The sequence below is a fragment of the Neoarius graeffei genome, chromosome 21, assembly GCF_027579695.1.
Source record: "Neoarius graeffei isolate fNeoGra1 chromosome 21, fNeoGra1.pri, whole genome shotgun sequence".
Classification (NCBI taxonomy): Eukaryota; Metazoa; Chordata; class Actinopteri; order Siluriformes; family Ariidae; genus Neoarius; species Neoarius graeffei.
The window spans coordinates 60,785,141-60,801,531 of NC_083589.1; the positions used below are offsets into that span (position 1 = coordinate 60,785,141).

The following is a 16,391-nucleotide window of genomic DNA, read 5'->3' on the forward strand; positions in this document are numbered from 1 at the left end:
GAGGACACAGACTGTGTCCTGTGAGCAGGTAGATGAGGATTGTTCACTGTGTTTCGCACCGCCTCTGGCAGTCTGTTGGTTAGGAATAAATCACCACCTCATTAGGCTCAATGCTAAAATCACCACTTTATTTGACGTATTTGGCTGAGAGGCTGTCTCGAACGACCTAAATGTGATCACACTCCGAAAGCAAACTAAGTTTGGCTTTATGACAGGTTTTATATAGCACTTAATAATTGTGGGTTATTATTATTATGAGTATTTTTATTTAGCAGGTTTCATACTTAAGCATCAGAATGAAAAATAACATTTCTGACACTCGATATTTTCTGTGGAGACCTCTGACGCCTGGCTTGTGTTTTATTGGGGATCAGATATAGCAAGATGAAAAGCTCAATATAACACAAAATCTACCTTATAAACCCGGTGAAACCCAGGACTTACAGCCTCAGATGTGCTTCACTTGCACGGCTGATGAAAGACGATTTTCTGAAATGTGTGTTTTTCAGGAAATTTTCTGTTTTATGCTATATATGTTATTTCCCAGCTGGGAGGTCCGTATGGTGAATTACCGTGACCGAGGTCTTGAAAGTACTGAGCGAGGCCCTCTGGGTCGAGGTCAGTACTCCAGGCCGAGGTCATGGTATTTCACCATACGGACCGACCTTAAGCTGGTAAATAATATATTTATTTTTTTCTTTACCAAATTCTAACAGAAAACGAGAGCGCCCGAAAGGGAAAACCGAGCTGAGCCGCCATTTTGAATCCTCATTCACGGCTGTAATGCAAATGGCTTCCTCCTCGGTATACAAGTGCACTTCCATGGCAGGAAAAAAACTACATTTTGCTGCCTATGTAGTCCCCTATTTATACAAAATTGAGTCATTCAGGATTCAGCCATGTTTTTGCTCGGCGTTAGCAACAGTTAGAGGTTTTTAGCTTTCTCCTGAAATGTTTTCTTTTATTTCTTCTTCCTCAGGGTAGTAAAACTCGCTTTCGCTGTAAACACTGTCGTTATCGCTATCCATGCTGTAAAATTAATGCTATTGTCCTGAGAAATGCTGGCAAAAATTTATAAGATTTTTGATAATCTTATTAAAAAAAAAGATAAATGTTGACAAAAAAATGCTACTATGTTTGTTGTTGTTGTGAACGAGCAAGTCGCCAGAGGTCCGTAACTGGGTCCGTACCGTAGGATACAGACCCGCTCACCAGCAAATCAGAGCGCAGGATTTGGACCGCGAAAAAAATAATTGTTACTACATCTACAAATATTACTGAAGCTTTTACATGTCACAGATTTAAGAGAAAATATTAAGTATAGTTTATGTATAATATAAAGTAAAACAAATTTTAAAATATTGAGAGTGAGCATGATCAACTCACATTATATAGAGGATATGTGAAGATATGAAGTTTATTTTCAAGTGGTGAATGTATATTTCACGAGTGAGCAAAACAAATGAGTGAAACAATTTTCAGCACGAGAAGATAAACTTCATGTCTTTGTGCCACTGTGTAGTGTTGTTTATGGGCACACACACACACACACACACACACACACACACACACACACACAAAAAGTTAATGAAAATATTTTAATGTTGAACTGGTTCGCCATTTTGACAACACGCATCTAGTCAGTGAGAAAACACTGGGAGTGACATCATCAGAGTGAAATATCGGGAATTATTATCCATACAGGACACTTTTTCAATGGAATAAAAACGTGTTCTATTCCCTTCTAGCAGGTTTCATTCATTTGGTTTGATAGCATGCAATATTGTTAGCATATCGCTTATTCTATGCGTATTGCGTCACTCTACCCAATGGAGAATGAGCGTTGAATATGGTTTGATATTGCATGGTTGTCAAGACAACATGACGTCACACGTCGGACACATAAAACTTCCATGCTAGTGAGCGACTGAGACAATTTGTAAACGAACATGGCTGCTTCCTTAAATACAGAAGATTTTGAGAGAATTTTAAAAGATGAATTGAACACCCAAAAGGAATGTGTATAATAATAATAATAATAATAATAATATTGGCTGGCTTTTTTTTCGTGGTCTATCAGATATATTCCATTCTTCAGCGACTCATCTTCAACTTGTTCAGTATCATGCTAACTGAATGGAATATATCTGACAGACCATGAAAAAAAGCAGCCAATATTATTTAAATGTCACTCAGATCCATGATATATTTTGGATGAAAAATTAGTTTTTCAACATGAAAAGATAAATTTCATATCAAAACAATTCACCGAGTTTCTCATGAGTGAAGATATTGGAAAATATGCTAGTGTCCCAGATGTAGTTCGTATGAAAAATACAAGTGGCGTCTTTCCCAATAAAACACTTGGGGAAAAAAATAAAACAGTTGATCTGAATCATAAATATTATATATAAAATATTACTGTTTACCTTGATGATGCTTTGCACACTATTAGCATTATCTTAACCAGCTTCATGACGGAGTCACCTGGAATGCTTTTCAATTAACAGGTGTGCCTCATCAAAAGTTAATTAGTGGACGAGTTTCTTGCCGCCTTAATGCGTTTGAGATGAAACAGTAAATAATAAATAATAAAAATACAGTAAATAACCCTATTCCACAACTGTAGTCATCCATATTATGTCAAGAACCGCTCAACTAAGTAAAGAGAAACGACATTCATCATTACTTTAAGACATGAATAAGGTCTTTTCGTGAATAAAAATAAAGAAAAAACATTGAATTAGAAGCAGTGTCCAAACTTTTGACTGGTGCCCCCATCACACCCACCTACACACTATATATCATCTCATCATCTCTAGCCGCTTTTTCCTGTTCTACAGGGTCGCAGGCAAGCTGGAGCCTATCCCAGCTGACTACGGGCGAAAGGCGGGGTACACCCTGGACAAGTCGCCAGGTCATCACAGGGCTGACACATAGACACAGACAACCATTCACACTCTCATTCACACCTACGCTCAATTTAGAGTCACCAGTTAACCTAACCTGCATGCCTTTGGACTGCGGGGGAAACCGGAGCACCCGGAGGAAACCCACGCGGACACGGGGAGAACATGCAAACTCCACACAGAAAGGCCCTCGCCGGCCCCGGGGCTCGAACCCAGAACCTTCTTGCTGTGAGGCGACAGCGCTAACCACTACACCACCATGCTGCCACAAAAAATTATATATGTTCGCCAAAAGTATGTGATTGAACATCCCTTTCCAAAACCATGGGCATGGATATTGAGTTGTTTCCCTTTTGTTGCTATAACAGCCTCCATTTTGAGCTCTATAGTGTATATGATGGGTAACAGTGCTTCCTCACAGCTCCAGAGTCTCAGGTTCCTGCGGAGTTTTACAAATTTCCTCTGGGTTCTCTGGTTGCCCATTCATGGATCTCGACGCGTGGGGTGTCCCAGGATATCCCTGTTGAAGATCTTAGAACAAGACCTCTGGCTCCTCTTGGGTGATGATTGCATTATCTCGGATGGTGCGAGACTAGCATTAGGTCGAAACAGAAGACGCTGCCTCTTGTTAACCGCACTGAACGAACGCAAAAAATGCGAGCAGACAGCGCCTTCACCTGACGACGACTGAAGACCTGGACAAGGTACAAGGTGTAAGGTAAGGTCTCCAGTTTCCTCCAAATTCACAGAAACCATGCCAGGAGGTGGATTATTTATTTGAAAGTGTGTGTATGGTATGCTGCACTAGCATCCCACCCACCCAGCGTGTATTCCTGCCTCATTCCCAGGATAAACATGGGATCCACCTCAACCCTGATGAGGATAAAGTTACTGGAGAAGAAATGAATGAATGAACAGTGTATAAAGGGTAAAAAGAAAAAAGTGATGAACAATATGTGAAAAATGAAATGAATACAGAGTTAAATCAGAGAAGGTGACTACAACCCTGATTCCAAAAAAGTTGGGACAAAGTACAAACTGTAAATAAAAACGGAATGCAATGATGTGGAAGTTTCAAAATTCCACATTTTATTCAGAATAGAACATAGATGACATATCAAGTGTTTAAACTGAGAAAATGTATCATTTAAAGAGAAAAATTAGGTGATTTTAAATTTCATGACAACAACACATCTCAAAAAAGTTGGGACAAGGCCATGTTTCCCACTGTGAGACATCCCCTTTTCTCTTTACAACAGTCTGTAAACGTCTGGGGACTGAGGAGACAAGTTGCTCAAGTTTAGGGATAGGAATGTTAACCCATTCTTGTCTAATGTAGGATTCTAGTTGCTCAACTGTCTTAGGTCTTTTTTGTCGTATCTTCCGTTTTATGATGCGCCAAATGTTTTCTATGGGTGAAAGATCTGGACTGCAGGCTGGCCAGTTCAGTACCCGGACCCTTCTTCTACGCAGCCATGATGCTGTAATTGATGCAGTATGTGGTTTGGCATTGTCATGTTGGAAAATGCAAGGTCTTCCCTGAAAGGGACGTCGTCTGGATGGGAGCATATGTTGCTCTAGAACCTGGATATACCTTTCAGCATTGATGGTGTCTTTCCAGATGTGTAAGCTGCCCATGCCACATGCACTAATGCCAACCCCATACCATCAGAGATGCAGGCTTCTGAACTGAGCGCCGATAACAACTCGGGTCGTCCTTCTCCTCTTTAGTCCGGCGTCCCTGATTTCCATAAAGAACTTCAAATTTTGATTCGTCTGACCACAGAACAGTTTTCCACTTTGCCACAGTCCATTTTAAATGAGCCTTGGCCCAGAGAAGACGTCTGCGCTTCTGGATCATGTTTAGATACGGCTTCTTCTTTGAACTATAGAGTTTTAGCTGGCAACGGCGGATGGCACGGTGAATTGTGTTCACAGATAATGTTGTCTGGAAATATTCCTGAGCCCATTTTGTGATTTCCAATACAGAAGCATGCCTGTATGTGATGCAGTGCCGTCTAAGGGCCCGAAGATCACGGGCACCCGGTATGGTTTTCCGGCCTTGACCCTTACGCACAGAGATTCTTCCAGATTCTCTGAATCTTTTGATGATATTATGCACTGTAGATGATGATATGTTCAAACTCTTTGCAATTTTACACTGTCGAACTCCTTTCTGATATTGCTCCACTATTTGTCGGCGCAGAATTAGGGGGATTGGTGATCCTCTTCCCATCTTTACTTCTGAGAGCCGCTGCCACTCCAAGATGCTCTTTTTATACCCAGTCATGTTAATGACCTATTGCCAATTGACCTAATGAGTTGCAGTTTGGTCCTCCAGCTGTTCCTTTTTTGTACCTTTAACTTTTCCAGCCTCTTATTGCCCCTGTCCCAACTTTTTTGAGATGTGTTGCTGTCATGAAATTTCAAACGAGCCAATATTTGGCATGAAATTTCAAAATGTCTCACTTTCGACATTTGATATGTTGTCTATGTTCTATTGTGAATACAAGATCAGTTTTTGAGATTTGTAAATCATTGCATTCTGTTTTTATTTACAGTTTGTACTGTGTCCCAGCTGTTCTGGAATCAGGTTGTACGAGTTTCTGTGAGTTTGTGTCCAGCACAGCACAGGCCGCGCGTGCTCTCTCTCAGCGCGGTTGCTAGGCAACGGTTTCGCGCGCTTCCGTGAGGTGTTCTCTTTCTCTCTCAGTTAGCATCAGTGCTAGCGTCATAAAATTCGGTTTAATCGTGAAAAACAATTACTTTTTTTGAAGGAATAAGCCAAGTTTAGTAAACACACATGCCTGTTTCTGTTCAGAATGAGTCTAAGGCTGAGTTATCCGCCCAAACAGCAGGAAATCCCCCGGAGTCCCGGGACCAAGGCGACAGAAACACAACAGAACCTCGAATGACAGCCGAACCCACAAGTCCTCAGCCTGAGGGGAAGGAGAAGGAAGAGGAGCAGAAAGACATGGAGGTAGAAAGTTTTACCACATTTTAGTTTCAGTATGATATGTTTGTAATACTTGAGCCGTTTGCTTTTTAGTTTTAGGTATTAAATTACCTCAGAAATAATTAAGGGTTGTTTTACAATCAGGGTTCGCAAGCTAAACATCCCATTTAACACTCATTATCTTCAATATCAAAAGGCTTGGCTAAATAAACTTGGTTGTTTATTGTAGCCCTGTGATAGCTCTATTTACCATGCAAAAAAAAAATGGTGATAAGGTTATTTTTGGTGAATGTATGGCAATATATATATTATTTAGCAAAATTACTCGTGTCATTTAGAAAAAGTGCTTTTTTGACCACAGGTAGCTCCAAAAGGGATGCACTTACATCATTCTTTATACCATAAAACACATATTTGGTTCCATATCATTGGAAACATTAGTTAAGTTTTAATGTTGAATGCCAGTAAGTTTTCAGACTATTTTGATCAAATTAGTATGGAATTGTGTCAAAAAAAAAATGTCCTCTCTGAGACAGCTAATTTTTCAATATAAAATAACGTATCTAAAATGATTATTTTCATCCTAAAATGTGGTCAAGATATCGGGACATTAATATTAGAGACAACTAACACAAAGCTTACAGCCTTATATTTAAAAGCACTATGGAATTAGTGGATTCTGAATTGTCAAAAAAAAAAAGTCCTCTCCGAGAATCACTTCATTTGTTTCTCCCAGCCCTGCTTAAAGCTACGCTTAATCTTCTATAAGATAAAGAAGATTACACAAAACTACCATACACATAATATGTCAAAAAATTACCTGAAATCTGTTCTTTAACTTGTCCTTCACTTAAAAACTGGTACAAGAACCAGTTTGAATCAATTTGAATTTTGGACCCCTGTGACACAAACTTTGTACCCTGATTGTAAAACAACCCTTAATTTCATTTTTGTTCATAGCAGTAGCAACAGTAGTGGAGGGGGATATACAAGTTATATTATCAACCTTACTTTCACGTTATACTTATAACGTGAAAGTAAGGTTAATAATATAAACTTAGATTCCACATTTTTTTTCAGTTTTACTCAAATTAGAGTGGTGCAAAAATGAGTACACCCACAACAAAAACTACTACATCTAGTACTTTGTATGGCCTCCATGATTTTTAATGACGGCACCAAGTCTTCTAGGCATGGAATGAACAAGTTGGCGACATTTTGCAACATCAATCTTTTTCCGTTCTTCAACAATGACCTCTTTTAGTGACTGGATGGAGAGTGATGCTCAACTCGTCTCTTCAGAATTCCCCAAAGAAAATAATTTCTTTACACCACAAAGGTGAAGGCTACAAGAAGATCAGCAAAGCTTTACTTATCAGTCAGAATGCTGTTGCAAAAGTGGTACAAAAATTTCAGAAAGATGGAACTGCAACTGTCTCACAGAGACGTCCAGGTCGTCCACGGAGGTTAACACCTCGACAGGAGCATCTTCTGATGAGAAGGGTTGAAGAAAATCGGCATGCAAGTTCAGTGCAGTTATCTAAAGAAGTAGAAAGCCAAACTGGGGTGACTATTTCCCGTGACACAATACGGCGTACACTGCAGAGGAATGGCATGCATGGATGCCGTCCATGAAAGAAGCCTCTCCTAAAGCCCAGGCACAAAAAAGCCCGCCTAGAGTTTGCCAGGGCCCATGCTGACAAAGATGAAGACTACTGTGACTCTATACTCTGGAGTGATGAGACCAAGATAAATGTTTTTGGAACTGATGGCTTGAGAACTGTATGGCGTCGCAAAGGTGAGGAATACAAAGAAAAATGCCTGGTGCCTACAGTGAAACATGGTGGTGGCAGTGTCCTTATGTGGGGCTGCACGAGTGCTGCTGGTGTCAGGAAGCTGCATTTCATTGATGGCATCATGAATTCACAGACGTATTGCTCTATGCTGAAAGAGAAGATGCTACCATCACTCCGTGCCCTTGGTCGTCGTGCACTTTTCCAGCATGACTAAACACACATCTAAGGCCACTGTTGGATTTCTGAAGAAGAACAGGGTGAAAGTGATTCAGTGGCCGAGTATGTCTCCTCATCTGAACCCAATCGAACACCTATGGGGAATTCTGAAGAGACAATTTGAGCATCACTCTCCATCCAGCATCCAGTCACTAAAAGAGGTCATTGTTGAAGAATGGAAAAAGATTGATGTTGCAAAATGTCGTCAACTTGTTCATTCCATGCCTAGAAGACTTGGTGCTGTCATTAAAAATCATGGAGGCCATACAAAGTACTAGATGGAGTAGTTTTTGTTGTGGGGTGTACTTATTTTTGCACCACCCTAATTTGAGTAAAACTGAAAAATGTGTAATCTAAGTTATATTATTAACCTTACTTTCATGTTAACCCCAGGCGACTCGCTTGTTCACAACAACAACAAACATAGTAGAATTTTTTGTCAACATTTATCTTTTTTTTTTTTTATAAGAGTTATTTATAAGATTATCAAAAATCTTATAAATTTTTGCCAGCATTTCTCATGAGAATAGCATTAATTTTACAGCATGGATAGCGATAACGACAGTGTTCACAGCGAAAGCGAGTTTTACTACCCTGAGGAAGAAGAAATAAAAGAAAACATTTCAGGAGAAAGCTAAAAACCTCTCTGTTGCTAACGCCGAGCAAAAACATGGCTGAATCCTGAATGACTCCTATTTGTATAAATAGGGGACTACATAGGCGGCAAAATGTAGTTTTTTTTTTTTTCCTGCCATGGAAGTGTATTTGTATACCGAGGAGGAAGCCATTTGCATTACAGCCGTGAATGAGGATTCAAAATGGCGGCTCAGCTCGGTTTTCCCTTTCGGGCGCTCTCATTTTCTGTTAGAATTTAGTAAAGAAAAAAATAAATATATTATTTACCAGCTTAAAGTCGGTCCGTATGGTGAAATACCGTGATCTCGGCCTTGAATACTGACCTCGGCCCAGAGGGCCTCGCTCAGTACTTTCAAGACCTTGGTCACAGTATTTCACCATACGGACCTCCCAGCTGGGAAATAATATATTTTTTTTTTCTTAAGCTGGTAAATAACACACACACACATATATATATATATATATATATATATATATATATATATATATATATATATATATATATATTTTTTTTACAAATTTTATCATCAATGTCAGTTTTACTTAATAGTGTCTGCCTACATGCAATCTGAATTATTTAAACAACATTTCCACCAACTGACTCTCATTCAACAGTGAATTTCCACCGACAGACTCGTATCGTTTCTCTTCTTGGGCGCTCGTCAAAGTGCCCCAGAAGTGCAGTGAAATAGCCAATCATGTATGGTTGTTAAGGAAAAATAATAAATATTTGGCCAATCAGCATCGCCGAATTTAATGGTTTTGGGGCGCTGGAAATTTCGCCCCGCTACAGAAAATGTGGGAAAGTTTTGGATTGCTGTGGTGATAAACTTGAGGTCTCGGGTCAGAATCAGAACTTGTCTTTGTTATTATTGTTAGTTTTGGTTAGTGTTGTCTCTCAGTTCTGAACTGGACAGTAACTTCAAATCCTTCACTCTGTCACACAGAAATCTTACCCTCATCTCAGAAACACACACACACACACACACTCTCTGTTGATTTGTATAGATTCAGCTGAAATCATACCCTTGCTGTAAACTTCTCTCAAGAACTTGAGTATTGTATTTGATACCGTTCCATTCCAAAGCATAAATGGAGCCTAATATAGCTGTAAATTGTTAATTTACTTTATCTGTGAAACTGCTGATTTTGAGAAGGAAATTAAATTATTATTGTGGAATTGTCATTTTCTGACTCTTCATTTGAATGCTTATACTGGACTAGGCAGGGAAATCTATTGGCAGACCAGCACCACCAAGAATTTTTTTCACCAGCCGCCACTGTAGTATACTTACCGGCCACTTTATTAGGAACACCCATCCATCCACCTGCTGTTTGTTTGTTTGCAGTTCTCTAATCAGCCGATCCCTTGATGCATCAAATCACACTGATACAAATCAAGAGCTTCAGTTAATGCATAGTTCGAATTACGTGGGAGCCAATGGGAGCTGAGCTCCCATTTCCTCAGGCTCCCAGGAAAGAAGCAAACTTAATTTTCTGTGGAAGTCTCTCAAATACATCATATATCACCATAATAAGCTTGAATAGCCTATATCACCATATAAATATAAATAAAACTCGTTTCATTTCCGATCACCATGCAGCCATAACTTTGTATTGAACGTGTTATTAAACCGCAACATATATATATGCGCAACACCGTGCGTGCGTGCGTAGCGTGCATGCACGCGCCTGTGTGTGAAAGCTGTGCACTGCAGTGCGCAAAAGTGCGCTGGTCCAGGAGAGCGAGTATGCATTGCTTTTTTTTTTTTTAAATAGAGACCCCCATAGGGTCAAATTTATAATTCGAATCCTGAGTTAATGTTCACAATGTTCAAACATCAGAATGGGAAAAATTGTGATCTCAAAGTGTGACTTTCTTTCACTGTTGGTTTGAGCCAGATGGACTGGTTTGAGTATTTCAGAACCTGCTGATCTCCTCCTGGGGTTTTCACACACAACAGTCTCCAGAGTTTCTGGCAACAACTGGGCAACTTAGACTACGCAGACGACATAGTCTTCATTTCCAGCAACAACAAACAAATGCAAATCTCCTGTCAGACATGTCAGTCAAACTTGGCCTAAAGTCAAATACAGTGAAAACTAAACTGATGAAGGTAAATTGTAAGGACAGATAGCCAGTAGCGATGATGGAGAACACTGGAGGTGGAGGAAGTGAACTCATATTGTGAGTGTTGACAGAGGAACAGATGAGGATGTTAAAACAAGGATTAATTAAGCCAGAATAGCCTTCAGCAATCTGGGGAAGATGTGGGCGTCGAAGGTGCTATTTAAGATTACTAAGTCAAAGATCTTTGAATTGAATGTTAAACCCGTCCTCCTGTATGGAGCAGAGACTTGGAGAACTACTAAACCTATGCTCAGGACAATTCAAACATTCCTTAATTACTGTCTGAGGAGAATAATGAACATTAAATGGACAGATAAAATGAAGAATCAAGAAATATGGGAAATAACCAACCAACAACCAGTCAAGATGCAAATCCCGAAGAAAAAATGGAGCTGGATAGGATGTACACTTGGGAAGCCACCAAATAACATCAGTAGGTAAGCTTTAAAATGGAACCCACAAGGAAAAAAGGGAAAGAGGTTGTCCCAGAAACACCTGGAGGAGAGGCATTGAAAGTGAAGTGGGATCTAGAAGCTATTCATGGTCAACACACTAGAGAAAACTGCACAAAATAGAACTAGATGGAAAGCTCTTGTTAGTGGTCTATGCTCATAGGAAGGTAAGTGTTTTAGTAGTCTGTAGCGTTTACACAGAATGGTACAAAAAACACTGAGTGAGTGACAGTTCTGTGGGTGGAAACACCTTGTTGATAAGAGAGGTCAGAGGAAAATGGACAGATTGGTTTGAGCTGCCATCTTAGAATCAAGAACAAGTTCCTATTAAGTTAATATTTCTACTACTACTCAGTCAGTCAGGTTCAATGCCTGAACTGATAATCACATCATCAGTTTTTCATTGGCTAATCAGACACAAGGTACGCCACCATTCTCGCCAGAGTGGTTGGGTGCCTTGCTCAAGGGCACTTAAGCCAGTCCTGCTGGTCCAGGGAATCAAACCAGCAACCTTTTGGTCCCAAAGCTGTTTCTCTAACCATTAGGCCATGGCTTCCCCAATTATTACTACTACTACTACTACTAATAATAAGTAACATATATATGTATTTTCTTTTTTAAATAAAGGGTGGTGAACTGACTGCAGATGAAGTGTCTAAACATCTCTCCAACCTGGGTCGCTCAGCTACGGGACTACAACATGTCTACCTGTCCCTCTCTATACCTGTGAGACACACACACACACACACACACACATTTCTCTTACTATCCTTGTAAGGACCGAGGACCTACAGTAAATCTAAACCTACACTTAACCTCAGTAATCAAAACGAAACCTGCAAGAATTTTTGTAGAAACAAAATTTTGAAATATTAAAAGAATTCCAGACTCATTTCCAAAAGAGTACCAAATTAGCAGATCCATCCCACAGAAAATATTTTCCTTAAAGGGAAGGTTTTGTTAGCATTCACTTAAAAAAATATCAATAAGCTTTTATCTCAAGAGTCAAGTTGTTGAATTGTTTTTGTTTTATTGTTTCTAATGCATCATTGGTGGAAAAGATTTGAATCAGACATTAGGGTTTTTATGAATTTGTTCAGCCATATATAAAATTAAATGGAGCCCTCACTCACTCACATTCAGTAACTGCTTTGTCCTGGTCAGGGTAGATCCTGAGCCCTATCACAGGATCACTGGCATGTTTTTGGGAGGAAACTGTAGAACCTGGAGTAAACCCATGCAAACCTCCACCCAGTCAGAAACAGGAGCTCAGGATCGAGCCAGGAATCTTGGAGCTGTGAGGCAGCAACGCTACTCAAAATAAAATCACTATTATAGAGGCAACATTAAAAACAATCATTTAAGATTTTAAAATTGCCACTGGGGTTGAACGTGCACTTCAGCCTCGGGATTCAGGTTTAATGTATATTTTAGAATGACTGCTTTTTCACCCAAACATGACGTTTCATTCAGAAATCTGTCACAGAAGAAAGCAGAAGACTAATCACAAAAAGTTTAGTTTGTACTATAAAAACAATACTAAATGCCATCTCAGTTCAAATAACAACATTAGCTAAATAACTAAAACAGTTACATTTTATAATTATTTAAGCCTTGAAATAACTTGATGATTGTCATTTTATACCACTGCATGGTTGAATTCTTGAATCATTATATGTAGCTATAAATAATTAAAAAGGGTGTCTTGTTGTTTATGAATGAATTAAAAATAATAATTATTGGCAAATCACTGTGTTATAAGTGGAATAACACACTTTGGTACATGCAGTTATACAAAACTACACCACAGTGCAGTTGAATTCTCAGATCTGATTGGTCAGAATGTGTGCATTATTTCTGTATAACAGCACGGCTCGGGCAGTCGTTCCACCTGTAACCTGAATGATCTTCTGTCTTTTCTCTTTACTTAGTCGAGCGGTTCTTGATGTAATATGGATTATTACAGTTGTGGTGTTGAATAGGGCTATTTACTGTGTTTTTTTTTTATTATTTACTGCTTACTGTTTGATCACAAACGCATTAAGAAGGCAAGAAACTCGTCCACTAATTAACTTTTGACGAGGCACATTGAGGTTAACTGAACATTAATTGAGCATTCCAGGTGACTACCTCATGAAGCTGGTTAAGATAATGCCAGTGGTGTACAAAGTGTCATCAAGGTAAACACTGGATATTTTGAATACAGGGATGAGAATTTTCCGCCGATTGGCGGATTTCCGACTTTTTCAGACCAAAATGATCGTTTTTGAGATTGATGTAAATCCGTTAAGAAATTTTTTTTGGGGGGGGGTGTATGGTTAACGATATGTTGGTGGGCTCCGGATTAACACACTTGAGTCTTTCGACATGTCGTAATTAACATTCACTTTTCCGACAGTGTTCGACTTATTTGCGGTAGAATTTTCGGGAAATCCCATCGCGTGCAGTGTATAAACACAAGTGCGCATGCTCTCCACGCGTGGCTTGCAGTCGCCGTTCACCGACCGTACACACTGTTTGATGATACGCATTTGTAACATCGGAAAGACACGTATTCAGGCGGGATATTTTAGCATATCGACAATGGCAAAAGTCCTAGATAAGAAAGAAGAGGATCGAGCGAGGGAGATTGATAAAGGTGCAGGAATAAAGAACTGTTTTCGATGGGCTTGGTTAGAAAGAACACTGAATGTCGAGATCGACAAGCAGACTGTCACAACGAAGCTCGGTGATCACATACGGAAACTAGACGTCCCAGGAAAAGTACTTTGCTCATTGTGTTCTGACAAGATAAACTACGCTAGTAGAGGGACAAGGACTATCGAACTTCACATATACACCAAAAAACACAAAGGTAGGTTGAAAATTATTTTGCCTGTTCAATGATTCATTATATTTATAATGTATATGCCATGGTGTGTGTGTGTGTGTGTGTGTTAGGGTGCATCAGTTGCCCTCACTTTCATAAAATCTGATGCATTTGGCATGTTTCATAATTATTTGACACTGCTGTCAACCAGAGGGTTGAAAAATTGACTTTCCCAAATTTTGAATTAAAGTATGTTTTCATTGAGCGTAGTATCCAGCTGATAAGAATGCCAAAAATCTAAGAAAAAAACCAATGTTTCAGTACTTTTTTTGATCAATGAACATGCTAAGTCAGCAATAGTTACGTACGGGACCAAGGCACCGCACCCAGAGTAATACAATAAAAGGCCAAAAAAGATCTGATATTGATTTCTGTAAACTATTTGAGGTTGCCAAAATGGATCTTTTCTTTAGAAGTCAGTGGAAGAAGTGAACACTGAAAATATTTTCACATTATTATTTGTGTCCCTAATGTGCCAGCATGTGATTCCCTTCCAATTATCCTCATCTATTATATAGTATCAGAATTGTCACAAAAATATTCATAAATTTGATAGAATATTCACAAGTGATATTTATATCAGTATCAAGCATTATGAAGTAATGGTCAACCTATAGACATGATTTAAAGTATATGGTTACGTACGGGACACATGGTTACGTACGGGACATCTGGTTAAATACTGAACAAAAGGTTGCAAAATTGCTGAAAAAGGAGCCAACTTTATGGATTGCATACATAACTGAAGATTTGGAATGTATTGTAAGACAATGTTTAGTCAACTCATTTACTGTAACGTTCAAAATGTACATGTAACATATACAAAAAACAGAAGCCGATTCAAAACCTCGTTGAAAATAGAATGTCAAACAAGGTGACACATGTAATTTGATTGGAATGACATCATAACCAGTATGAAGTCATGAAATTAATGTCTGAGAAAGTTCCTTGCTGTCCTCTTCCTCTTATATTCGAAGAAAGCTTTCTTGATTTGTTGGTCCACTATTTTGCTGATTTTAAATGGACCATGTCCTTGAAGCTCTACAGGGCCGAAGATAACGCGCTCAGCTTGAATTTCCTCAATATCCTGTTTTCCAGGCCAGGCGAATTGGAGAATACCAGACTAGAAAGGAGACAAAAAAATATCAATTATGTAATCACTCAAAAAGTACAGTAATTTGTGAGAAATTATGAAATACTTGTATTCTTACACTGTGAAGGAATTTCATGCTGATTATGTCTTCATCCACTTCAAGGACTCTTCCTATGTAGTAACGTCTATCATAGTGGACAGCATAATAGCGCTCCTTTCTGATTGTGAGGCATTCCCATGAAATGGTGGAGTACAAAGTTTTTGGCTTAATTGTTGTGACTTACCAATTCGAAAGCAGCATCTTGTGGTTCTGAGACAGAGGGAGCTTCAATAAAGGTATTTGTCGTCTCACCTACACTCACTGCTAGCATACATATACTTCTCCTCAATTTCAGTTTATTTCCAGGGCTAATCTTAGCTGTGTGACATATAATATCAAATCTGAGATATGCTCTCAACAAATAGGACAGACTTATATTCTTATGTGAAATGCAATACTTGAATGTTGGCATTTTTGTGATTGACTTTCAGTTAGAGTCTGAATGAAGAACCGTAGGTTTAACAGCAATGAAATGATTTTCTTAATTTCTCATTTTCATACACCTTAATAGTCACTATTAGTAAGAATAAACAATTCTAGTTGGATAAATCTTACCATATATATGATTTAAAGAGGAACTGTCCCGTACGTAACCTATGCCCTGAGTTGTTACGTACGGGACAATATGAATACATTTTTTAAATGCCTATACCATGGTCAACCATTTATATTTCAGATTGTCTGATGAAATGGTCTTAATATGGCTCTAAGACATTCTATCAAAACCATAGTTTGGCTTACCTGACAAATAGTTAGAGCTACAATTTCAGTTACGTACGGGACATTTGATGAAAAATTCAAAAATGTCAGCCCTATGATTGCTCTCACATTACAGAACTTTTTGTCCAAGCGAGGTAGCTCACTAGGCTTAGACATGAAAATTGATACTTTTTCTAATAAAATAAAGTAATCAAAAAACTTTCTGATGCCTCTAAGGACTATTTCTAATCCCCCTAAGTTACTATATAAAATCATTAAGTTACGTATGGGACAAACCTCTCATTTTCCATTCTAAGCCCATGTGGAATGAAGAATTGTTGATTGATCTAATCATAACCTCTTCGAATTATCGACAACATTATTCAGTTTATCCCTCTGGCATCTGGTCTATGAAATCCATAATTTTACAAAAATTCTGAAGACTGAAAAAATCTGGTTACGTACGGGACAATTTCAATTCCAATTTTGCATAGGCAGTCAGGAAGTCACATAATCACATTGAAGTTCTTTCCT

At 38.8% G+C, this 16,391-nt stretch overlaps 1 protein-coding gene across 1 annotated transcript in view; it reads left to right on the forward strand.

Annotated features, from left to right (window-relative positions):
• Positions 1-5,679: 5,679 nt before the first annotated feature.
• Positions 5,680-16,391, forward strand: part of lrguk (leucine-rich repeats and guanylate kinase domain containing) — an 82,548-nt gene continuing 71,836 nt past the window's right edge. The window contains exons 1-2 of the mRNA XM_060903441.1: positions 5,680-5,889; positions 11,724-11,822. Of these exons, the coding sequence (XP_060759424.1) occupies positions 5,713-5,889; positions 11,724-11,822 (276 nt within the window). The 5' untranslated portion in view covers positions 5,680-5,712. The remainder of the gene's footprint in view (positions 5,890-11,723; positions 11,823-16,391) is intronic.